Source organism: Staurois parvus, unplaced genomic scaffold, assembly GCF_062004578.1.
Source record: "Staurois parvus isolate SC_StPar_1 unplaced genomic scaffold, SC_StPar_1.0 ptg000450l, whole genome shotgun sequence".
In the NCBI taxonomy this organism is placed as follows: domain Eukaryota; kingdom Metazoa; phylum Chordata; class Amphibia; order Anura; family Ranidae; genus Staurois; species Staurois parvus.
Genome location: NW_028318246.1, coordinates 1,767,306 through 1,794,834, shown reverse-complemented (window position 1 = coordinate 1,794,834; position 27,529 = coordinate 1,767,306). Strand labels below are relative to the sequence as shown.

At 38.7% G+C, this 27,529-nt stretch overlaps 1 protein-coding gene across 6 annotated transcripts in view; it reads right to left on the bottom strand.

The window, feature by feature from the left end:
* The window catches only part of PTPRC (protein tyrosine phosphatase receptor type C), a 247,863-nt gene that overhangs the window by 143,240 nt on the left and 77,094 nt on the right, over positions 1-27,529 (bottom strand). For 2 of the 6 annotated variants that reach the window (XM_089688681.1, XM_089688682.1), the window contains exons 3-6: positions 15,867-15,893; positions 9,472-9,585; positions 6,233-6,346; positions 2,647-2,715 (exon numbers count right to left, since the gene is read on the bottom strand). In XM_089688681.1, coding sequence (XP_089544807.1) covers positions 2,647-2,715; positions 6,233-6,346; positions 9,472-9,585; positions 15,867-15,893 — 324 coding nt within the window. The remainder of the gene's footprint in view (positions 1-2,646; positions 2,716-6,232; positions 6,347-9,471; positions 9,586-15,866; positions 15,894-27,529) is intronic. The other 4 variants (XM_089688684.1, XM_089688685.1, XM_089688683.1 and 1 more) reach the window with 3 other exon arrangements.

The window sequence follows — 27,529 nt, the reverse complement described above, 5'->3', positions numbered from 1 at the left end:
TTGATTGGACAGTAAAAGTTCAGTGGCAGGGTGCCCATGCCTGTGCACTAACATGCCATAGACTTGAATGGGACATGCCCACATTGCTGGAGCAATGTCTCATTCCAGTCAAGGAGATATTATTGTGCAGGAGTGGGCAGTCCAGCAATAGATTTTTACTATCCATACTGCAGTTAGTGCAAGAGGTGACTACAGACCTTCGGGAGAGGGTAGCTGGGGAATGATACAGATGATGGTATTGAGGGGACTAGAGAGGCTGGAGGAAATAGCTTGAACTTTAAATTTCCATGTTCTCATGCTCAAAAATTAACAGAGAGGAATGTTACAGTGACTTAGCAATTGTATCCAAGATACAGGATAGTCATTGAGCTGCAGCATCTCTGGATGCGCACCATTACTAATCTCATGTGTACAAATAAAGATATACTATGAGTATACAGTTATTACTTTAAAAGTGTGTGGTGCCTTAGAGATTAAAGCAAGCTTAATATATCTGGATAGTCTTTATATATTTATTGTAAGGAGACAGAAAAGTGGTTTATTGGAAATACATTTCCTAGAACACTCCCAGAATCCTGGTCCATAGTCCACCAAGGGAATTTCTTGGGGGTAGGTTTTCTTTAATTATATTGTCCTGCAAACTTGTAATGCTCAAATTAATTATTTTACATTTTCTTTACAAAAAAATAGTTTACTGTGCATTTTCAAACTTGTTCTAAAATACACCAGTGCCTGGTCCACTTCTATGGAAGCAACTGCCAATTTAAATTTTCTACACCCTCAAATAATGTATTCATAAATTTCAAATATAGGCATTGAAATATTATCTAGATATTCTAGAAGCCATTTTTTATTGTTAGTTTTGGGTAGAGAAAACAAGGGTAAAACCACTGTCAAGTTTTTTTTTTTCCATTTGTTGTGTCTATTTCCATTAACCTCCTCTCTCCAAAGTGTGGGAATGTGCACTTAAACAAGTACACCCCTTGGAAGGATAAAGTGTGTGGAAACATTCAAACATGTTACTACTTTTCTACTTCCTCTACTCATGATTTGTTGTCTAAAATTAACACAGGTTCACTTCACTCTACTATACTTCATATTTAGTAAATTATTCTAAGTTTAAGGTTCTTACTGAGGTTTAAGTGTTACAGGTTTCATCTAAATATAATACAGCCTTGACTTATGAGAATAGAGGGTGCCCAACCAAATTTTCCAAAATTTGGGTACCTTGGTTAGATAAGCAGGATACAAGCGACTTTTTGCTATATTTGATCTCTGATGCACCTTTATAGTTGACACCTCCTATGGTCCTGGTTCTGTTTTGTGCGCTGACCTTTAACCCCCTTTTTGGAAAGTGAGGTCAGAGTTCTGTGGTATAGGTTTGGGGGCCACTATAGTGATGCCCCTATGGTTCCAGGGGTATAATGAGCATTTTAGGTGAATGGAACAGTACTCCCTGCGTGATAAGCAGGGTGTAGTGTATATTACTGCTCTGGTCTATTTAAAGTTTGCGTAACTGGATAAATAGATTAAGTTTAAAAAATATATATATATTACAGCCTATATCGTAAGTCCTATCAGTGAGCACTCTTGAAATATCATGTAGATTCCTATATATTTAGTAAACCCAAGTAATGCTACTCACATGTTATAGTGCAATATAGCTATGGCCTGGGGAATATCTACATGACTGGGTGACAGAGATTTCTTTGTCATGTGGGTGTTCATTATCCATTTTGTACAAAGAAGAAGCATTTCTTTACTTCCCTTTTTTTGGGGGTTATCTGTTTGAAAATGTGCACCCCAAACATGTAACAGGACAATAATGAGGTTTGGAATCAATCATGGTCTCATTCAGTTGAGATTTTCACTTTCACAAACTGAGGCAATCTAGCTAAACCTTAATCTTATTAATAGTTAACATGTATAAATAGTCAAAACATTTTTTTTAGTTTTTAATAGAGTAGAGAAGGGTAAAAATCTTTGCATACCATTGTGGAAATTTCCCTTCACCTCATGTACCAAATTCACAGCAGGATATGAAGGGAAATCTTCTAAAGTGAGTGAGTGAAATTATGCTCTTAGACAGTGGTCACCAGAACATATGTTCCCTTTGGAAGATTCTCCTTTTCCTCTTGTTCTTGGGACAAATCCAAAATGTTAGATGCCCTCCCATTTTCATTCTCAATGACAATGGTCATCAGTACACATTGGAAGGTAAATTGTCTTCTGAACACAGTTGACAATAAAAACTTAAAATAAGGTCTAACCCTTTCCTGAACTATCTAAAACTTAAAAAAATGCCTAACAATATACTTTAAAATTAAATATTAGTATAGCGTCAGGCACTTCAACTGTTTAAGAAATTCAGTATGGAAAAATAATTGATCAGGCCATTCCTCTAGACATAGCAACTTGAGTCAGGGGGTTATCATTTTCTTGCTGAAAGTAAAAGAAACCTCTTTAACAATCATCTTTGAGCTGACATATGGACAGATAAAGCAAGTGTCTGATTTCTGTCATTTAGTGCAAGTTCACAGGTGAATGCTTGTTTGCAAGTAAGTTGAGTATACCTAGTATAACGATTTAATTTTCCATTCTATGAAATATTATGTCAAGTTGTAACAGATAAGAAAAGCATCAAACCTGTGGTGAATGCAGATGTGAGATCCATGGTAGCAGTTACAGTGGGTGCTTGCGTGGCAGTGGTGACATCTGTTATAGAACATGAAAAATGACATCTTGATGACTTTTTTTTTATTTTCTTGAAAATTGTGGTGCTATATCTAGTATATTTATTCACTCAGCAATATAAATATCGAGGCTCATTTTTGGATACACATAAGTATTTTTAAGACTACATTAAACTGTAAAACCAGCCAAAAGTTTTTTGCTATATTTGGATAAAACAGAGAAGAATTGGATCAGAACCCCTGTTGGTTTTACTGCTGTCCCAGGCTTCTTTATAGAAACAACAGATTCACAAGACAGGCAGTAAGGGAAAATCTGCAACAAGGACATGAACAGCAATAAAAAGCCAAAACGGTTCTAGCCTTTCCCTGCTCTACTAAAGAAAAGCGTTTGGCTGTTTTCCCCCACTTACTGTCTGGTGAAAATCTTGTCATTTAAGTGATGGGAAAATCTTTATAACGGAGCCTCGGTTTTTCATTAAAAATGCTCCTTCACAAGTTTATCCAAAATAAAAAATAAATAAAAAAAAAATTGGGCTGGACAAACACTTTAATGCTAGTTATAAACATTCAAAAATAGCAATCAGTAGATGATAACAAGGGCCTAATCTGGTTGGAAGTGCTTATTAGCAGCAAGGGGGATTTTCTTTTTCGTCCTTTTCCTCTCCATGGGGATGTGTTAAGAAGCAAAAGGACCATGCAGTGTTGCAATCAGGCAAGAATCCTGGTCAGATACAGCAATGTGTCAATTTGCTCAAGGCTGGCCATCACCTCCCTGAGTTCAAATTCTCATAGGATATCTGGCTAAGACCACCCTTGTATTAATTCATGGCAAGGTTTAATATAGCTTGTCAATCATCAACTAATAACATCACTGTATCATTCCAGCACATTCATTTCTGTCAAACACCTTTTCTGTAATAGGTTTACTGATGTTTAGAAGCAAGCAAAGAAATCAATGTAACAAGGAAGTAAGTAATACAATCGACATGAAACAATGTTCATGTTGCCACCCTCCTCCCTGCTTTCTTACATTAACCCTGCAGGTGCTGTATCCTTTCAATGAATAAAATACTAACTTGTGTAGTCAATAGCATTACTGTGTTCCGCAAGCTCAGGAAATGGAAAAAAATGTACATGTTGTAACAGAAAATACTGTATATCCTAAAGATATCATTTGGACCAGAAAAGAATATCTAAAAAAAGGTTTAGCCACAAAAGACTCTTAATACTCACCATGCTGGAGGGCAGCGAGTCTCTTCTTTGCTTTCTCCAAAAGCGGTCATGTGAAGGATCTTCAGAACTGAACATGTCTGTTGCTGCTTGCTATCTTTCCTCCTGCTGGCAACAGTGGCCAGCAGGAGGAAACACAGTGTGTATTGGAGATACAAGCATTTGAGTCAAACAGAAGTTTCAGGTCCAAAAGATTCTGCCAGAGGCTGTAGGTCTTGCAAACAGAGAGGTGAGGACTCACCACCCTCTTGAGAGGTAAGTATAGGAGTCATCTTTTACAAGTAAACTTTTTTACATTTTTTTAAGGGACAACGTCACCTTAAACAACATACTACAAGTAGCAAGATTTGTTATCAACAATTTTAAAAAGTCAACTGAATCTGCATACATAAAGTGATGAAGATAATTTACAACAAATATTAGAAAGATTTAAGGTTTTAATATAGAGCCCTTGAGCTGACTGCCTCATCAAACCTGTAAATAAATGTTGAGTGGTGGTGGTGTTTGCGATAAATGGGGTAAGAACAGCATAGCTGGTGCTTGTGGGTTTGAAGTCTTTTCTGGAACCTATTGTAGAATCTGGCAAAAGTGTTTGAGTGATTGGAGCTTTGTTAGCTGAATGGGTGCGACCTGTGATAAAAGATATACTGTAATATGATTACGATGATCACATGAGTCATTGATGGTAAAATGTTACATATGCATAGTTACTCAGCAAAACATTTCAGAGATTTTTACATATAGTAGCCTGCAAACAGAAAATAGAGATGACTGATATTCTGGGTTAGGCCCAGGGGCGGACTGACAACTCATGGGGCCCCTGGCAATGGGGCCCCTGTGTCCTTGCCCAAACTATGAAAAAGGTACCAGGGGCATCTCATGGGGCCCCCTACTGACCCCGGGCCCTCAGGCAGTGCCCAAGTTTCCAAATGGTCAGTCCGCTCCTGGTTAGGCCTATAGTTTCCCCTGCTACCTAAAACACTAAATATACCACATATTAAAATGTATCTGTACCAAAAAATTTTGGATAGAATTTAAAAAGGTTAGAATACCAGTTTCGCTACTATTGCAAGCTCCATACAGACTTCTCCTTTCTTTTCTGAGAACACCGTTTTACAAGAAAGAAAGTCCAGGAAAATCTGAACAGGAAAACCAACATTAAAGCTGACACAGGTTCTAGTCCTATTTAACGTAAAAAAAAAAATAGTTTTGTCTGAGTTGCTGTTAGAGAGATTTCCCCTCACTTCCTGTCCTGGGGACAATCATTTTACCTGACAGGGAGTGAAGGAATCTCTCCAACAAAGCTTCTGACTGCAGTATTCAAAACTAAAAAAAGTTTGGGGTTCCAAGATTACACCAATCTGGGTGCACTGCTTCTATTATTATAGTAGAAAGCAAAGAAGAGTTGATTGGAAGATCCAAAATAAAATAAAGGGAAAAAGAAAACAAGTTAAGTATAGAAAACTTCTACATAGTAGAGAAGAGGTCCATTTCCTAAGGATACTAGGACAACCTGATTGCTTAAGGTCAGTGGCGATGACAGTCACAAAATCCATGTTGTCTTGATAGTGTTATTCCAGCATCAACCAAAGTAGGCCCACTATATTTCTTTCAACAAAGCCAACAGTATGGAAGTGAACCCTCTAGGCTTTTCCTCTATGTTACCAAACACATTTACAGTATGTCTTTAGACTACAATTAGCTGAATTAGAGCCCTATGTCCATGCATATCAAGCTACTATGTCATTCTTTGTATCGCATTTAGTCACAGGTATATCTGACCAGCTAGTTCTTACATCAAACAATATATTAACTTTCATATGTTTATGACCATCCTTTATTATTGATTTGGATATATCAAATAAAGTGTGCCGCTTGCTATTGCTTTGCACAAATATGTATATAGTTTTGGGTATTAGCTAGCTTGTTTTTATTCTTTTAAAGAAGAACTGCGCAACTGGTGGATGCATTTTTTCCCTCTAAACTCTTAGCCCTCTTAGCATAACCAATATACAGGCATATGGAAAGTGTAGATGTACAGTAAATGCATGCACACACCCACACAAGTTTAACTGGATGGACTAAGGTCTTTATTCAACCTTGCCAACTATGTAACCCTTTAAAGTGTAAGTCCAGGCTAAATTTGGCTGGACATACACTTTAAGCTAGCTAGTAAATTATTACTCTTTCTGAAAAGGATTGCAGGGTCAAATTCATTAGACTGCTGGTGAAGCAAATTTGCTCACCACTAATGTTTATACTGTATGGAAAAGATGCTTTTTGTGTTTTGCTTGAGAATGAGTACATACTAGAGCTGAATGGAGTAGTAGGTGCAGTAAAAACAGCAGAGCTGGTGTTTGCAAGTGTGGGATTGTCCACAGAGATAGTGATGTTGAGTGCTTGTGGGTCAGATTGAGAGGTGTCTGCAATACAAAAAAAATCACAATGATATTTTCCAAATCACATTACATTTTAATTTTCTGTGTGTATCTTTTGCGCCATTATTCAAATTAAACAAAAAAACCATTAAGACAAGTTATTTTTGAGAAACGGCAATAAAGTTGCTACTAGCCTATCAAATATTTATTCCTTTAATCCAAGTCTGTTGTTCCGTTGGATATACACTATATTGCCAAAAGTATTGGGAAGCCTGCCTTTACACATACATGAACTTTAATGGCATCCCAGTCTTAGTCCGTAGGGTTCAACATTGAGTTGGCCCGCCCTTTACAGCTATAACAGCTTTAACTCTTCCAAAAAGGCTGTCCACAAGGTTTAGGAGTGTGTCTATGGGAATGTTTGACCATTCTTCCAGAAGCGCATGTGAGGTCAGGCACAGATGTTGGATGAGAAAGCCTGGCTCGCAGTCTCTGCTCTAATTCATCCCAAAGGTGTTCTATCAGATTGAGGTCAGGACTCTGTGCAGGCCAGTCAAGTTTGTCCACCCCAAATTTGTTCATCCATGTCTTTATGGACCTTGTGGCACATGTTGGAACAGGAAGGGGCCATCCCGAAACTGTTCTCTCAAGGTTGGGAGCATAAATGTGTCCAAAATGTCTTGGTATGCTGACACCTTAAGAATTCCCTTCACTGGAAATAAGAGGCCAATCCCAACCCCTGAAAAACAACCCCACACTATAATCCCCTCTCCACCAAACTTTACACTTGGCACAGTGCAGTCAGGTAAGTACCATTCACCCGGCAATTGCCAAACCCAGACGTGATCACTGGATTGCCAGACAGAGACGCGTGATTCATCACTCCAGAGAACACATCTACACTGCCATAGAGTCCAGTGCCAGAGTGCTTTACACCACTGCATCCAACGCTTTGCATTGCACTTGGTGATGTAAGGCTTGGATGCAGCTGCTTGGCCATGGAAACTTATTCCATGAAGCTCTCTGTGCACTGTTGTTGTGCTAACCTGAAGGCCACATGAAGTTTGGAGGTCTTTAGCTATTGACTCTGCAGACAATTAGCGACTTCTGTGCACTGTGCACTTCAGCATGCGCTGACCCTGCTCTGTCATTTTAGATGGCCTACCACTTCGTGGCTGAGTTACTGTTGTTCCCAATTGCTTCCACTTTGTTATAATACCACTAACAGTTGACCATGGGATATTTAGTAGCAAGAAAATTTCATGGATGGACTTGTTGCACAGGTAGCAACCTATCACAGTACCATGCTTGAATTCACTGAAGGTGATTGAAACACCTGAATCCAATGATTTGGAGGGGTGTCTCAATACTTTTAGCAATATAGTGTGTATATAATGTATATACCATTTTGCATTACCCTATAATTCTATCACCTGGGTTGTTTATTATTATTTTTATACTCAAAGAATGATACAGAAGTTTAAAATGAGAGAATGAAGGAGGTCAGCAAGGCAACATTAGAAGACATAAGTAAAATGGCAGGTGTATCATCTTATTATTAGCATATAAATCTACAAGAATTCTATTATTTTAAAGCGACTCTGTCATGAAAAAAGTGTGGGCTGCCATTGCCGGGCCTCTTTTGAAAATTCTGCATGCCTGGCTGTGTCTGGTTTCAATACTTTTGATTTACATATGTGGAACAAGTATGCTATTCATTAGTGTCAGACTTCCTTATCTCTATACTTGTACTGGGTCAGAGACTCAGAGAGCATTTAGGCTAAAGGATCGGAATGACAGCCAAGGAACTAACATTCTTAAGCAGCACTGATACTTTTCTTATGACAGAGGTACTTTCTAAAAAAATGTGCTGAAAATGAACAAATGAAAATGCTGCAAACCTTTAATACATACCATACTTACATACTTAATTTTCAATTTGCTAACACATAGGGGTTGATTTACTAAAACTGGAGCACTCAGAATCTGGTGTAGCTGTGCATGGCAGCCAATCAGCTTCTAGCTTCAACTTGTTCAGTTAAGCTTTGACAATAAAACCTGGAAGCTGATTGGTTTCTATTTTAACCTGCACCTGACTGTGCACTCTCCAGCTTTAGTATATCAACCCCGTAGCATAATTTACCCATTCTGCAAGTACTCACACCTTCATTTGCTGATAACATAATTATGATGACACACTAGGAGCAAATACATTTTTGGTGGTGCAGAGTGGGAAATTGTGGTAAGAAAAGTATGTGCAAAACTGTCACAGAAAAGTCATACGTTTCGAAAAATGATCAATTATATTACAGTGATCATAGTTTATAGGGTGTCCTGAGCCACCCACTAATGTCTCTATTCTATGCCCACATAATATATGCCATCTTTTCATCAATAAGTTGCGCAAATTGCATCATTTATGCAAAATATTGCAAAGAGAGACTTTCTTGCACACATTTACAAATGTGAGTTATTGTTTATTGATGCAATATTAAAAATGTCTCAATATGTTCTATTTTAATGTGGTTTCACTGATTTTAGACCCCCTGTGTCATTTACCAAATAAGCAGGTTAATATTTATTGAATTATTTGGTAGTTTAGATACCTCCTCCAAGTATTGACATCATGCAGTGCCCATCATTCTAACAAAAAGAGAATTCTCATTGCTAATTTAGTTCACAGGACCTTATTGCCAGTTAACCAATGGGGACTTGACATCTGGATATGAGAAGCCTATTGTAACACCATTTGCCATATATTTGTACATATGTTAGGTGTTTTATGTGTTATGCTTTCCAATCCAGTTGTGGGTAGTGGTATGCGTTTTCAGATCATTTAGGGATGTTATTCCTGGTGTTTTTATATGCACTGTCTATGTTTTAATGACTAGTGTAATAAACTCATTGGATCTCTACTATATATTTCGTGATGTGCCAATAAAGTCCATGGTACGTTGAGAGCAGAAGCGGAGTATACTGTATACCTCTACTCTGGTTCCACTTTCTTTTCCTATTGCCAGTTAATAAATGTGTCAGCAAGCTCAGAATATTGACCCATGTGAAACAGGCATCAGGATAAATTAGCTGGATTTCCCATCACTATTTTTCACATTGTAATAAAAATGCTTCTGTAGGCTTGCTTGCCCACCCAAGCTTGAGAAAGTACATACTGGAGAAGACTGGAGAAGTGCGTGCATTGGGAACAGCAGGGCTGTTGACTGTAAGTATGGGAGTTTCCATGGAGACAGTGGTTGTGGATGTTTGCTGGTCAGATTGGGATGAATCTGTAATAAAATAAATTGTGAAAATATATTCTGTAAATAAAAAAAAAAAAATCTTCCCCACTGTAGCTCCCCATAAACATGAATGTAGCCATATTCCATCCTGAGAAGCCCAATAGCTTATAGTGGATTATGCTTTTCTAAAGATCTCCAAGAGTGCTCTCTCCTTATCTTTTACTTAAACCTCCTTATCTCTTACTGCACCCAGTGGTTCCTCCCACCAACTCCCATATCACTACTATGATGTATTCGTGTTGTGGACAGGAGAAACCACTGAGTGCAGCAGAGGACCAGAAGATCAACAATCCTGGATGTTTTGGTTTATGAAGAAACAACTTATTATGAAGTATGACTGTGACTCAACACATATAATTTCAGACAATGGACCAGATAAACTACCTTTGGAACTACTTACGACTTTTCCTTGGACTACTGAATTACTAATGTTTAAATATCACACACAGTATGAAAATTGACAGATATGATAAAAACTCATGAGAACAGCATGGTACATCTGTCTTGTCTTTTAGCTTAGATTTATTTGTATAGATCTCCTTTACTAGTTCCCTCACATTTAGTAAACTAACCCTCAGACTAGGCTGCACTAGCACTTATAACTGATTTATACTATAGGAGAACTAATTATTTTGTGTATCAGAGGCAGTATCTGGCATGTTATCGATAGATAGATTCAGGTTGCTGAGAGTGGAGTAAAGTGGCGGTAATAGTTTATCTGTCATGAGAAACATTTAACAAATATATTAATACAGTACAAATAAATTATTTCTACTTATTCTACATATAAAAATACCATAGATCACACTATGGTATGTTTATAGGAAACCTGTGTTTTGAGGAATCCTGAAACCTTCATTGCTGATGTCTCCTGAAAATTCTAATACCCTAGATGTCAATATGATTCAACTGCTCTAAAATTTTCCAAATTGCTAACCTAAAACAAATATGTTGATCTTGGACATGTGCTGCTCGTTTTTTTCTGAATCGAAATTCAGACAAATTTTTCGTTATTTGCCAATTTGGATCTAAATTTGTAAATTTGTAATCTGAATTCCGAATTACGATAGTAACGAATCCGAAATTAGGAAATGAAATTCAGATTACATTCAAATTTGACTCGAATTCGACTCAAGTTCGAATATGAAAATAATAGAATAGAACATAGAAGAATAACTTAGAATAGATTAGACTAGAATAGAAAATAATAGAATACAAAATGGAATACAATACAAAAGAATACAACAGAAAGAATGTAATTGTCTTCCGATATTCGAATAGAATAAACTTGAATAGAAAAGAAAAAAAACAATAAAATAGAAATAATATAACTGTCTTCTGAAATTTTTAATTTTTAATAAAAATAAACTAGAAAGAATATAGTTGTCATCCAAAATTTGAATTTTGAATAGGTTAGAATATCATAGAAAAGAAAAGAATATAATAGAAAAAACAATAGAATAGAATAAAATATACAGACTATAACTGTCTCCCGGAATTTGAATAGAATAAATTTGAATTTGAATAGAATAGATTAGAATAGAAATGAATAGCATAGAATAGAAAATAATAGAATATAATATTAAAAAAAAACAGAATAGAATTCAATAAGTAGAAAAGAATAAAATAGAATATAACCAACTTCCGAAACTGGAATTTCAAATAGAATAAATTTGAATTCTAATAGATTAGAATACAATAGAAAAGAATAAAAAATAGGTGAAAAGAGTAGAACAGAATAGAAAATAATAGAATAGAATATAAAAAAATTAAAATAGAACAGAATAGAATAAAATAGAAAGAATATAACCATCTTCCGAAATTCAAATTTCATGTATAATAAATTCAAATTCTAATAGATTAGTATAGAAAAGAATATAATATAAGAGAATAGAATATAAAATAAGAGAATACATAAAACAATAGAATAGAAAAAATATAGCCATCTACCATCATTTGAATTTTGAATAGAATTGAATGCCAACTTGAATGCCAATTCAAATTTGAATGTCGATTCAAATGCTGATGTAAAGTTTCTGAATTGGTTTAAATCAAATTAGAATCGCATGGAATCGAATTTGAAAATGAAACTAATTCCAAAAACAAATTAAATTACTCAAATTTAACAAAACAAAATTATTTAAATAAGAAATCGAAACAAAACACATTTTTTCATACTGCAAATGTCTAGTTAATCTGGAGTTGTAGCTTCACTCGAATTTCACTTGCTGCAAGCTTGTTCATAGTCAGGCAGCTACTACTTTTATTTTTGGTCCAGAAGCTCATTCATACCATTATTATAGGGTCTATAAAGGGTGTTACTTTCCTTTGTGAGAAATTCATTGCATGGACGGTTATGTCAGTTGATTTTCCTCAGTTTCGAGAAAGAGTGTACTAGTGTGAGAGGGAGTAGGACCTAATAGTTTCAGGAAGCAGAGCATCAAAGCAGGGAGGGGTAGGTGTTTTTGTTCTCTCTTTGAAATGCTGTCCAGAAACCACAATGTAGATGCTGTTCAGTGTTCCTCTATCCTGAGGGAGGGGGGACAGTATGTTTAACTGTGCTTCCCAATTGTTCAAAGTTTTTATACCTTAGGGTCCTTTCATATGGGGCAGACATGTTTAGTGGATCTGCTTGCTCCACTGATCCCCGCTGAGTATGCGGATGACAGCTCTGTGTCTGCTCTGCTGCTGCAGAGTGGACACAGAGCTGCTCGCTTTCCTCAATGGGTGGTCGGATGAAAACGAACCGTCTGACCGTTTCCATCCGAGCCAATCCGACGGACGGAAAGGGAATTGGATCCCCATCCATCCCTTTTTGGCAGATCGGATCGGATGTTGACGGGTGTAAACAGATACAAGTTGGTTTACTGTGAAGCGAAAACAAACAAAGAGCGCACCGACCTTGCACATTACCTCAGTAAGCCAAAATTTATTAATTGCAGAATAATACTCAAAAACACTGAAGTATATCATGCATGTAAGTCCTCAAAGGGACTAAGGATAGAAGGAGCCTGCACGAGTCCCATCAGAGGAGTAGACACACAGGGGACAGCTGACGCGTTTCAAAGGACGAACCTTCTTCATCAGAGCTTTCATCTTCGAAACGCGTCAGCTGTTCCCTGGGTGTCCACTCCTCTGTTGGGACTTGCACAGGCTGCTTTTATCCTTAGTCCCTGTGTGAAAGAGCCCTTAGGAAGTAGTAGAGAAGAATCCATTAGTCATGAAATTGGAGTTCAAGGCCTAAGGGTCACACGGGCATTCCGTTTTTTTCACCAGTTCAGTCTCGTTTTTTCCAAGAAAAAACAGATCAGTTTACATCAGTTTTTCATCAGTTCATACCAGTTTTTCATCAGTTTACATCCATTTTTCGTCTGTTTACATCTGTTTTTCGCCCATTTTTTTATGGAAGAAAAATAGGGTTTTCTTCCGTTCAAAAAAACGAATGTTAACAGATGTAAACAGATCATCATCCATTTACATCCGCTAGTCCATAGAAATACATGGGTGTCCGTTTTTCATCAGTAAATAGACAGATGAAAAACGAACATACAGAATGCCCGTGTGAAAGGGGCCTTACAGATCATGCATCTAACATTGCATATTCAGTCTGTTTGCCATAAGTCTGATGAGATTTCATGCTTGTCCTCTGCTTGTACACAGATATCCAACTGTGTGGACTTCCATTACTCCTGTTGTACCATAGAGGGGACCTGTCCAAATTTAGTACAACTAGCTGCAGAAAAGGGTTTGGAAGAGGCCAAAGAGAGAGTGACTGCAGTAAATGTGAAGTAAGCGGAACTAAGAGCTACAATTGATAAGGATTAGCGGCTTTCTGATGGTAAACTTTGTTTCCCTCCCATGAGGCCCTCATGGGCAGAAAAAAGATAGCTGGTGGTTTGCTGTTGAAAAGAAACTGGTTTCTAGTGATGTCCTGTCCATAACACAGAAAATGGGCTAGTTTGAGTGTGCTGCATAAAGTCTGGCCCTGGGACATTTTGGACCCATGTTTTTTGTAACTGTAGAAAGGTTCAGTTGATGGATGCCCTCAGCTGTTAGGAAATCCACCTAATATTTTCAATGTGGTATGAGTTAAAAACTGAACATGGGACGATAGCTCTAATATACATTCACCAGCCACTTTGTTTGGTACACCTTGCTAGTACCGGGTTGGACCTCCTTTTAGAACTTCTTTGTCGGAAGGTGTTGGAAACTTTCCTCAGAGATTTTGGTCCATAATGAGATGATAGGGTCACACAGTTGCTGCATATTTGTCGGCTGCACATCCATGAACCATTGATACAAGACAGGATATATCTATGCTTTCATGTTGTTTACGCCAATTTCTGGCCCTACTATCTGAATGTCGCAACTGAAATCCAGACTCATCAGACCAGACAACGTTTTTCTAATCTTCTATTGTTCAATTTTGGTGAGCCTGTGCAAACTGTAGCCTCTGTTTCCTGTTCGTAGCTGACAGGAGTGGCACCCGACGTGGTCTTCTGCTGCTGTAGCCCATCTGCTTCAAGGTTTGACATTTTGTGCATTCAGAGATGGTATTCTGCATACCTTGGTTGTAATGAGTGGTTATTTGTGTTACTGTTACCTTTCTATCATCCTGAACCAGTCTGCCCATGCTCCTCTGACCTCAACAAGGCATTTGCGTCAACACAACTACCGCTCACTGGATATTTTCTCTTTTTCGAACCATTCTCTGTAAACTCTAGAGATGGTTGTGTGTGAAAATCCCCAGCAGTTTTTGAAATACTCAAACCAGTCCATCCCCTTTCTTCCCCATTATGATGCTCTGTTTGAACTTCAGCAAGTCATCTTCACCACGTCTAGATGCCTAAATGCATTGAGTTACTGCCATGTGATTGGCTGATTAGCAATTTATGTTACCAAGCAATTGAACAGGTATATCTAATAAAGTGGCTGTTGAGTGTAGATCACTGTGAGTCCATCCTTTAAATAATAAACAAGTCATGTGCTGTTATGCTCACTACTTCTGTCTCATTCAATATCTGCTGAAGAGCATGGACAGCAAAAAGAATGGTGACAAGAAAACCAAAACTTTGCATTGTGTTTTGGATGCAGCAGGGGGAGGTTAGAGCCTGAGTTTATTCTTTTGTTATTGTATCCCTGTTACTAAACTTTCACTTATTTGTCCAGTTTGGAAATGATAAAATGCTCCAACATGAACACAAACTACAGTTTTAGTGAGGAAAAATGAGAACTTCTCACAATGTTTCTATTGTGGTCTGTGCCTTGCTGTCCAAGTAGCAACCGCTCCCTCCTTTGGTTGTTCAGATGCCACAAGGACAGGAAGCAGGGGAAAGCTTTCCAATAAGGAATTACTCAATGAAATGCATTATTAGGGAACTTACGTAAGGGACAAAACTCTCAACTGTCCCTCATTTTGGGGAGGAAGGGGAAGTCCCTCTTTTGAAACCAATTTCCTCTGTCTATATTTGTTCCTCAGGCATGAATTATGAACAAAGCATGTCTCTCAATAGGGTGTACTTGTCTCAGTTAAGAGCATGTCATGTCAGTATCTGCTGTTTTGGTGCTATGCTATCAGAATTAGTTACTTCTGAAAATTTTTCCTGACACCAAGAGAAATAAGGTGACAGGCGAGGGAGCTCTAGCACACAACCTGTGATTGACAGCCTCAGCTCTGTTCCTGTGTGATATGTGAAGGGTGGTGTGTCCTTTCTTTCCAATTAGTTCTTAGAGCTATCCTCACTGAGCTCTTCAGTGTGTAATTTCAGCTCTCTGCCTCATGTTTTCTGAAAGCTCAGGAAAGATTTGTAAATTCTGGATGTTGAGAGGATGTAGAGAAGAGAAGACTGTAGATAGACAGGTACAACTTATGTAAGAGGATTTGTGTCATCTCTGTGTATCCCCTGAGGCCAGTAACTTCACTGGGTATATATAAGGGTTTACAACCACTTTAATCAATGATTTTGTGCACATTGATCATGAATTGTAACAATATTTTATATAAAAATAACAATGACGTAAAATATTTAGTAATAAAATGTTAAATTTTAAATCATAAATTTGCATTATAAAATAACTACAAAATATTTAATATGAGAATATTACATTTTAAAAAAGAAAATATTTCAGACTTTGAATAACATATTATTATTGCAACCTGCAGTGTTTGTTTATTTTATTAAATAGAACATTTAATAAAGACTATTTAACCAGTATGGAGAAGTCACTAAATGAAGTTGCAATATGAAAAAGTAGTTTTAAAATATTACCATTTTCGTTCTGCAAATTATTCTCTCCTGTGAAAACACAAAAACAAAATAAAACAGGTGACTCAGATATTTCATTACACCTCATTAATGTTTGCACATTCCTTATCACAAATCAATACAGGAGTTATGTGAATGTAGTTGAAAATGCCAGCAGATGGCACTAGAATACACTGTTTTAGAGAATGAAAAGTAAAATATTAGAGAATATAGCACTTTCTATAGTGTCGGTCCGCAGGAGGCGCTGTTATTCTATTAATGAGTACAAGCAAACTATTTTACATTCTTCAGTGACAGACATTTACTATTATATGTCAGATACTATACTGTAATTAGTAAAAGCATTTTGAATAATTTAAAGGCTGATTATTAAACAAATAAAAACACAGAAAAATAAAATAAGCAAAAGGGCATCTTACCAAGAAAAATGCATTAGTATATGCAGCAATTCACTAATTAGTCAAACAATATATTTTATACGTCTGTTTCCAGGTTATAGCAATGTTCTAGTAAATTGTACTGAAAACAAGTATGAATGCCTGACATCTATTTTCATATTGTTTTTATATTGTGTTCCAACAGTGCAGTATAAATCAGGAAGAAGATACCAGTTATAAAGATATCCCCATCACACACCAAACTGCTATCACCCTTTGCAAGTGAGGTACTATAGCAAGCAATGGATGGCACCATGTTCAACAGATATATTGCCAGCACACCTCATTTCTTTATGAATTCAGTTCTTTATTGTGCAAATTCAGCAAATCATAAATAAATACAGCTTTTCAACCAGGGTTCCTTCGTTACATAGTTTGTCTGGCTGAAAAAAGACAAAAGTTCATCCAGTTCAACACTAAAAAAAAAAATGTATAATCCTACACTTACAGTTGATCCAGAGGAAGGCAAAAAACCAGCAAAGCATGATCCAGTTTGCTCCTGCAGGGAAAAAAATTCCTTCCTGATCCCCTGAGAGGCAATCGGATATTCCCTGGATCAACTTTACCTATACATGTTAGTATCCAGTTATATTCTGTGTATCTAAGAAAGAATCCAGGCATTTTTTGAAGCAATCCACTGAGCTGGCCAGAACCAATTCTTGAGGGAGTCTATTCCACATTTTCATAGCTCTCACTGTGAAGAAAACGTTCCGTGTTTGGAGATTAAATTTCTTTTCCTCCAGATGTAAAGAGTGCCCCCTTGTCCTCTGTGATGACCTCAGGGTGAATAGCTCTACACCGAGTTCACTATACGAACCACTGATATATTTATACATGTTGATCATATCCCCCCTTAATCTCCTCTTCTGAAGAGAGAATAAATTCAATTCCTCTAATCTTTCCTCATAGCTGAGCTCCTCCATGCCTCTTATCAGTTTGGTTGCCCTTCTCTGTACTTTCTCCAGTTCTCCAATGTTCTTTTTGTGAATTGGTGCCCAAAACTGAACTGCATATTCCAGATGAGGTTTTACTAATGATTTGTACCGGGGTAAAATTATATCTCTCTCTCTGGAGTCTATACCTCTTTTAATACAAGAGAGGATTTAATAATATGATTATTGTGATGTGACTTATGATATTATAATTATTGTGATACATGATTTATGACATTATGGTTATTGTGATATGTGACTTATGATATTATGATTATTGTGATACGTGATTTATATTACAATTTTTTCTGTGATACATGACTTATAATAATATGATTATTGTGATAAGTGACTCATTATATTATGATTATTGTGATACATGATTTATTATATTGTGGTTATTGTGATATGTAACTGATGATATTATGATTATTGTGATACATGACGTATGATATTATGATTATTGTGATGTGTGACTTATGATATTAGAATTATTGTGATACCTGACTTTTAATAATATGATTATTGTGATAAGTGACATGATATTGTGGTTATTATGATACATGACTTATAATATTATGATTACTGTGATATATGATGTATGATATTATGGTTATTGTGATATGTGATGTGACTTATAATAATATTATTGTGCTGCATGACTTATGATTATTGTGATATGTGACTTATGATATTATGATTATTGTAATACACAACTTATATGTTCTCCAAAGCTTTACAAATAACAAAATACCTTGCTATGTGTTCTGTTACTTGCATGCAGTGTCTGAAAGTGTAAAGGATCTGTTCAGTAAGGCCCCATTCAAACCTGAGCATTTTGTACCATGAGCCTGGGTTCACACTGATGTGGTGCGAAATTTGCACCGGTTTCTGTGCGATTTCCACACCACATCATAATCGCACCCCGTTCAAACAAACCATTGCGGGTGTGTATTTCAAGTTAAAGACAGTTTGCAAAATGCACTGTGATGTGCAGAATCAGATCGCATAGGTGTGACCACCCATGCGATCTGATTCTAGTGCGGACCAAAAAAAGGGTCCTGCACCTTTTTGGTGCAAATGTGGTGCAATTTGAGCCATACACAAAGTATAGCTCAAATCGCACCACACAGAATTTGCATGTGATTTGTACAGGAAAGCGGTGCGGTTCCTGTGCGAATCACATGCAGTATGTTGCACCGCACAAGTGTGAACCCAGGCTAAAGCTCTAATATGCTCAATATCTAAAATCCCATGGTTTCCATTTGTGCCTATTCACATCTGCGCATAGTTTTGTTTGAATCTTAAAGTACATACGATTCTTTTGCGCTACAAGCCACAGGTGTTTTTGACCACAAAAGACTTTAATGGAAATGCCTGAAAAAAACGTGCAAAATGTACACAAACACGCTAATCTTGCTAATGCATGTTTTTTTCCATTAGTACCTAGATTTTTATTGGCTAAAAAAAAAATGTAAAAGCCCTCAAATAAAAAAGTTAGCAGCAACGACCAAAGACAGCTCACATATGAATGCCACCTAAATTTCTAATTCTACATTAAAACATTCCTGGCATGACAAAATACAATGGTATGATTTTTCAGAAGAGCTCCATCTTTTATCAGTAACAAGCCGTCCTGGAGCTCCAGTTCAGTGATTTAACCTAGGTGGAGATGATATCATCAGTCTGCTGCAGGCAGGAGAAATTACTTGTAAAATTGGAAATAATAGGGGGCTTTATAAATAACACGTATCGCTAAATGTACATTTATCTGCCCAGTAACCAAAACACCATACAGCAAAAAGGAACATGAAAAGAGAGTCACAAAAAAGCGGTTACATTATGGACAGAATGCGATACTCAAAGTAATTAAAAAAATTATGCTTTATTACACAATACACATGTGGACATATAAGGTAAATACAGTACCTCAGTTCACCATCACCTCAGAATGACATAATACATCAAAATTGACCTAAAATCATTTAAAAACAGATGGCCTGACCGGTCAAAGTAATAAAGTGCTGCAGATATAGTGACAGTAAGTCTAATACATATGCAGCACTGACACAATGGTTACACCGCCATACAGGAGGTGTTTCAAAAAATTGGACCAAACGTGGCATAACAACAATGCAATATATGGCTGATCACAAGTACCAGATAGTGGATATAGTTGTCCAATAGACCTTGACAGGTGTATATAGAATATAAAATATAAAAAGACAATCTGCCTCCACAACCACTAGCTTGGTAATAACCAGAACAGGTAGTAGTTACGGTAGGTATATGTAGCAAGAGCAGGTGGTGAAATGTCAAGCAGTAGCAGTAATGTCCATAATCTTGATAAGATGAACTGGATAGCCATGGTTATATCACCATATGACTTCCACAGTGTTGTAGAAATGGCAGGGCCCTGCCACAAGGGGGTTCTTCACCGCAACATGTGGGCTGCACACCTCCTTATAAATCATGTAATAATGGGAAATAGAGGATCATCCGTGCCTTGTAGTGAATATGGGGTGCAATGCACCTTTAAACAAAGTAACATGATGTCCCCATCCTGAAATAAATAGGTGACATATGGGAAGTCAATTAGTGAGTCACTTTAAATAGATATGCAAAGGCGTAGATGCGCTGTATTCCCGTTCATATATGCTGCATATCACTCACCACCCATGCTTTAGGTGATATTCTTGCAGAGTTTCCTCCATCAGGGTAACCGCCCATAGTCCCGGAGGCAGCCGCCACCATCGGGACTTGAAGTAAACGGGCTCTGCTCCCATCCTGGTACTGGTGTAGCCTAGCACCGCTCATTGCCGGTGTGTATTGCCGCCTCCCCTGAAGTACTATGTGTGTGGCACCAATGCGTCCGATCGGAAGTGACGTATCTGACTTATGACGCCAACGCGTTTCGCAGATGGGCGTATCTTACTCAGACCAATGAGATGCCTACCTTCCATGCATATAGAGAAATTACTTCATATGGAGAAATGACATCCTCTGTCTCCCCCACTGGTTAAACTGCAGCATTGTAAATTTGTAGCAAATCACAAGGTGAGAGCCAGAACAGTTGTGAGCTAGATCAGACATTTAGTGCCAGTTCACACCGGAAAGCAGTTCAGGAAACCCACATTCTGAGTGTGTTTACAGCACCACACTCTAAATGCATCTAGTGCGCATCTGCTGCAGGTTTCAATAGATTTCTAAGGACACCCCAGCAACAGAAAGCAAATGTAGTAAAAAGAATATTTTAGATTTGAGTGCATTAATTTATGTGTATATGTATTCACAAATGCACAGAGGCGTATATACATAAATTCAAAAGCTGGCAGCTAGGAGAGGATGAAGATTTTAACATGCATATATGTGTACACACATACACATATACACACATGTCAGCCCCTGTCAGCATGATCCTGGATAGAAATATCAGTAAATTGTTATGTCCATGTGCAAGGGGCCTTGTGAACACTAGCATAGAAGTCTAGAAATGCACATGCACTTAATTGAAATGACTGTATTAAAAATGGGTTGCCATCTCAATCTTGAAAGTAGCTTCCTACCATAGAGCCTGAAGGCGGCTGCGTCCTTTGGTAAGGGGTGTACTGTGATTTCTTTGATAGTTGGTAAAAAAAAATGTAAGGCTTCATGCACATGGCCATGAAGAGGCCGTACAGATTGCAGAACATGCATAATGACATTCCCAGGTCTGCTACTGCACACGTGCACCCAATGAGATGCATTAGAGGAGGCGCCAGGTTTTCCGTAGAGCAAGTGTACAATCCAAACGCACACGTTCCTGCATTAAAAATGGCTGTGTGTACAAGTGGGTGCTGCAGCGACTGTTGGCTGCAACCGAACAGAATCAGAATGGGAGAATGTCACCAGCACACTGAGGATCACCAATATGGGTCCAAATGTTTTAATAATTGATCACATAGTTACAGCAAGGCAACATGTTGGAGTCTCGCAGGACCCCTTCATCAGACATGTGATTAAAGGTTTTCCATAGTACACCCACATGCACACTATTTGCACATTATCTGCACTGGCCACATACATCAGTGTGTATGCAGGTGCTTTACGCAACCCTCAGCATACAACCGCATTCAGCCACGTCTTCTAATGTATCTTAATTGACCCCTGAATGCAGAGGCAGCTTCTTCCAGGAATGGCATTACGCAGGCTCTGTGCACTGTACGGACATGTGCATGAAGCTGTACACTTACATATGAACATGCAAGCATTTCACATAATACATTTTCATCTGATGCTAGGTCTTCTTTGAAGTAATGTCTTTTTTTATAAAATATACTTCATTATGAGTAATGCTGTTTTAAAGCTGGGCACACATTGGAGTCAGTCATTGTTTTCTCTTCCATGCTCTTTGTCCCACAGCTGTAGCAATGCACACCAGCATTTCTACAGAGATATTAATTATTTAACTCTGAAATCCTACATATCCTCAATTCGCTTGTCAAAGATGACAGAGAAAAGACAGTTAATGTCTGTTTCCACTCAAAAAGGAGTTACAATTTGAATTATGTATTTTTTTTCGTTTGGTTTAAAAAATAATTGATTTACTAAAGAAGTAGTGACTATTAATTTAGCAAAGTGCATGTTCTTATAGTATAGCAAATAAGTTAAATTGTGTTCACTTCAATTAATCAAGCCATTATCAACCTTTTTAAAGCAGAGGAGGCCTTGAAATAATGTTCTAGTCCAGTGGTCTCCAGATGTGGCCCTCTGCTTGCCTTTATCTGGCCCTTGAGGCACTATTCCTCCCGCTGACATTAGCAATGGGGTATTATTCCTGTCACTGACCCCAAAAGTGGGGCACTATTCCTCTACTGACACCAATGATGGGGCATTATTCCTCCCACTGATACCAATAATGGGGTGCTATTCCTCTACTGACACCATTGATGGGGCACTATTCCACCAATCAATGACACCAATGATGGAGCACTATTCCCCCCACTGACACCAATGGTGTGACACTATTCCTCCCACTGACACCAATGATGGGGCACTATTCCCCCCCACTGTCGCCAATGGTGTGGCACTATTCCTCGCACTGATACCAGTGATCGGAAACTATTCCTCCTACTGATACCAGTGATGGGGCACTATTCCTCACACTGATACCAATAAAGGGGCACTATTCCTCTCAATGACACCAACAATGGGGCACTATTCCTCCAACCAACACCAATGATGGGGCATTGCTCACTCCTACCAACGCCAGGACATTTTCTACTCCCACTGGCCACAGTACGACCCCCCTAAAGTCTGAAGGATAGTAAACTAGCCCTTTGATTAGAAAGTTTGGAGACTCCTGTTCTAATCTCAGGGAACCTCTGTTAAAATTACTGCAATTACAGCTGACTGTGCATTGGCGTGATGTCAAGGAGAAGGATGCACCTTACTTTCTGGTCAGTGGGAATAATCTTGCTCTTACAGAAAGCTAAAAAGTTCATTGGTTTCAGTGGCATCTTATCTTAAGCAGGCCACAAACAAATCGAAAACTGAACAAATACTCTTGATCGTTCACTTTTCGCATCATTAGTGTGCCAGCTGTGACACACGATTTCATGTCGCAATTGAAAGCACCTAATCCAACATGATGGATTTTGTTTTGAAAATTTAAAAAAATTATGGCACAATCATATGCGCCATTTTTGTTTTTCGATTGACAGAATGTTTCGTTTTTGGCTCATCTATGGCCTGCCTTAGGCCCCATACACACCTGAGCAATTTGTAACTTAAAGCTAGAAAAAACTTTAGGAGAAAAAAATCAATTATTCTCAATAGAGATGGTTCACATCTCCAATCCAACTCACCTAAAGCCAAACACCTGAAGCTCAAACAAGTTATGAAGCTTTTTTGGTCATTCAAATCGAGCAGATTTGCACACTTTTGAGTGTTTTTAATCCCATAAAAATGAATGGAGACATACCATTTGCAAATTTTTTAGCATTTTAGTGCATTTTGAAGTGCATTTTTACAGCGTTTTTCTGCTCAAATGAAAAAAAAACACATAAAGCTCAAAAACCCTTAAAAACACTACAAAAATGCCAAAAAATGTTAAAAAATGTGCATACAAATGCGTAGCAAAATGCCCCCCCAAAAAAACGGTAAAAAAACGCAACAGTCAGGTGTGAATGCAGCTGAAAGGCAGATACTGCTCTTTGCTTCAGGAACCCCTAGCAAACTCTGGAGGAACCATAGAGTTCAATAGAACCCTGGTTGGGAAAGGTTGAATAAATCTATGGGTCTAAGCATGATAGGCCGGCTTTAAATAGCATTGTTTAACCACCTTACCGAGCTATAGCTGAATGACGGCTGCAGCACGGATCTGTTGTTCCAGGAGGGAGTCCATGGACATCCTTCTGGAACTGTACCCCTATGACCAGCTCCCAGCATGCTCTGTGATCTCAGCTGATCACAGATTGCGTTAAAGGCCCAATCATAACGGTCCTTTACCATGTGTTTAGCTGAGTCCAATCACAGCTGGTCACAGTGTAAACACACTTGCCGCTTATTGGCAAGACTTTGCTCATGCGCTGTCACAGCGTGAGGAGAGCAGAGTCGGTAACTGGCAAGTGTGACAGGGGCATGTACACAGATAATCAAGGCACTGATCATCAGTGCCCATCAATGCTGCTCATCAGTGCCACTTATCATTGCGCCCTATCAGTGCCACCTCATCAGTGCCGCCTCATCAGTGCCCATCAGTGCAGCCTCATCAATCACATCAGTGAAGGACAAAAATTACTTATTTGTAAAATGTTATAGCAGAAACTAAAAAAAGTTTTTTTTTCAAAATTTTTCTTAATGTAAAAAAATGAAAAAAATAATCATCAAAAACGCAAGTACAAAAACACGAAATGCAATGCAAAATGCAATGTAGAAACGGCTCAAACGCAACCTGCATAGATGTGAACCTAGCCTTACACCTTATAGGCATATACCTATTCAAGGCAGTAAGCCACCAAAGAAAGGGCAAGGATGACAACCCTATAACTAGCGCTTTCCAAAACAATGCAGCAATGGCAGGAAGATCCTTGAACATTGCATCTGGTATGTAAAGCAGACACATGGAATAACTTTTCAAAAATTAAAATGATTCTAAAGACTTAGATTTTTTAAAGAACAAAATAACAAACATGTCTATACTTTCCTGCTGTGTACAGTGGTTTTGCACAGAGCAGCCCGGATCCTCCTATTCTTGGGTCCCCAGCCAGCGCTCAAGGCCCCTGCCTCCTGTCGGGTGCCCCTACAGCAAGCAGCATGCTATGGTGCACCCTCTGCTCTGTGTGTCCATTCACACATGGAGCCACGGCTCGACCCCGGCCCTGCTCTCTTTTCATAGGCCCACTGGCTGTGACTGACAACAGTGGGAGCAAATGGCTCCTTCTACTGTCTCAGCCAATGAGGAGAGTGACTCCCAGGATAGCCAAGACTCGAGTGCACATTGCTGGATCAAGAGGGGGCTTAGGTAAGTATTAGGGGGAGCTAGAAGGGATGCTGCACAGATGTTTTTGCCTTCATGAAGAATAGAATGCAAAAAAACACTTGAGCCTTTAGAACCACTGTAAGCTCATCAGATTTACAGTAGGAGGCTTAGTTCATAAGAAGGACTTACTGTAGAGGGAGTTTAGTATTTGATATTTGCATGTATTGCATTCTAACATCTAACCGGATGCCAGGGGTTTAAAGCTAAACTCCAACTTTTGTTCCAATAAAACTGAATGGAATGATCAATTCCAGCATAAATCAGACCTCTATACCACTTGCTTTGTTGTCTGCAGATCCCCTGATTTTCTGGGTTTAGTTATGGCTTGTGTCATGTGACACTCTGCATACCCTGCTGTTAGACTCTGTCCCTTCCACAGCCACTTCCTGCAGCAGCTAGAGCCTAAAACACACCCCTCTGTGGTCTTTTAGACTCTGGAAATGATGTCATTTCCTTCACAGCTCTGATGGTGGGTGGGATTGAATACATCCTAATTAGCATTCAGCCCCGCCCAGTCACACCGACAGGAAGAGTCCAAACCTCCCAAGTCCCGCCTCACAGATCACAGCATTATTCAAAAGGAAACCCCTTCATATACATGCATACACAGCCTGATGTGAAAGATCGCTGTGCTGATTCTGGGAGGGACTAAATGGATAGCACGACATGAAAGTCATGTGACTTCCAGTGTGACTATTATTCCTATGCAACTTTGATGGATTATTGTTTTTTTATTAACGCTCACCTCTCCTCCCTGGTCATTTTTGGTGCCTAAAAACTTAGAACCAGGAAGGGGTTAACATGAGGGGCAATTAAAAGGTTAACTGTATGCTGTGTGCTGTTTCACTGTGTGCTGTGTGAGTGCTTTATACTGTAAGTACACTGCTTCATGCAGAGCCATACAAAGCAGTGTGCAGGAGCTGACAGGGAAGAGATCTGTATTGTTTATACACAGGTCTCTCCCCCATCAGAGATACTCGGCAATCAGCGGGTGCCAGTGGGGAATCACCTGCTCGGACCCGACGATTGACAGCCGAGGCCGCGAATGGCCTCAAGTCCCTACCCAGAACTGCAAAATCATGTATATATAGGTGATTTTGCGCACCCGTGCTGCCCTGTAGCAGTATTTTTGCTATAGAGCGGCGCAGAAGCGGTCCATTTTCTGACTAAATTTTCACTACCTGTTTCTTCCCTATTCACTGCAGAGAGGAATGGAGTGGCTGGTGATAACACAATTCCATTCCTCTCCTTTCACCACCCACATGAAGGCCCAGAAGTGCCCACAGTATTACAAGTGTAGAGATGTGCTGGTTGCTTTAAATCTTAAACAGCAGTTGCAAAGCATTTTTTTTTCTTTTCCCTCGTTGTGAGTGATAGACAGGAAAAGCAGGACTGTGCTTTGATTGGTGGTTGCTACAGCTGAGAAGGATCCACCCATAGCAGCACTGTTGCAGCTGAACTTATGATTGGCTGTGGAGGAAAAGGAGAGAGGAAAAAGGAAGAAGAAACACATGTGGGGAGGCAGACTTTTTCAGGGGGCCGCATGGAGCTAGGGCTCCTGGTGTAAAGTCACAGAGTCTCACTCTCTGTGCTGCTAGAGCCCATGGGCTGGGCTGGGAGTGTGTAGCAGAGAAATTGTTGCAGGAGGACAGTGTGCAAACTAAAGATTGTCCTGCCTGACACTCAGGATTACAGCCACTCAAGTGCATGTGTCTCTCAAAGTCTGGAGCTGCCAAAAGAGAGATGATTTCTACTGCTATCTAATGCTATCTAGAGGACAATCCAGAAACAGTGAGTACTCTGTGATGAAAGGGGATTTTGATATTGCTGCGTTTGCTGTTCCTTTCTGGAGAATGGTCATGAGAAAGCCTGCTCTAATTCTCAGAGTGACACAGATCTTGGAAAGCCCAAGCTGCTCAGAATTAGCTATTCCTGATGCTGATTGATGAGAGAACACTGTCTCTGTATATTACTGGTTTGTCTCCTCAAGACTTGTGCTGTGGCTGAAGAGTGTGTTTAGTTCCAAGTCCCCACAGAAGTTTGCTGCTTTAAATATACTGAGCAAGTGTCAGTATATCAGGATTTCACCTGTATGGTAAAGATTTGTTGAAGTGTTGTTTTTTTCTATTGCAATGTTCACTGGAAGATTATGCTTAAAGGAGACTTTGCTATCCTGCTACCCCTGGATTACAAATACTCTCCCATGCAGAGAGTGAACGCTCTTCCATTGATTAAAGGGCTCCAAAGTTGAGAGACTTTAAGTTTCATCCCACTGGCCAATGGTTAGGTAGGACATTTCTGCTCTAGATAGTACTGCTAAAGCAAATGTCAATAAGCTGCTAAATCTCATTAACAGTTATTGTTTCATGTGTCAATGTCACTCTAGTCAGTGTGATACTAGTCAGTTTTTGGAGTCTTTGGCGAGTGAATTGTGATTTCTTTCTAACTGTGTTATGCAAAGTGGTATCGGTGTTTTGTGTACATTACCTGTGTTAAATCAGCTAGTTCTTTTTCAGGGTTTGTCTTCTTCAATAAAACCCATAAAAAATATTCTCAGAGTGTCGGAGTGTTCTGGGTATAATCGGAGGTGTCACAAGATTCAGGTGGGAGCTAAACCTATATATCTAGCCAAGCATCACCCAAGGGTGTGCTACACAAGCAGTGTAAGTACTTAAATGTAACTTTGTATCAGCCTGTTACAGTCCCTGTATTGCAATGCACATAATGGGACAGAGAGAAGAAGGAGGAACAAATACGGTGTGCTGCAGTGTGAGA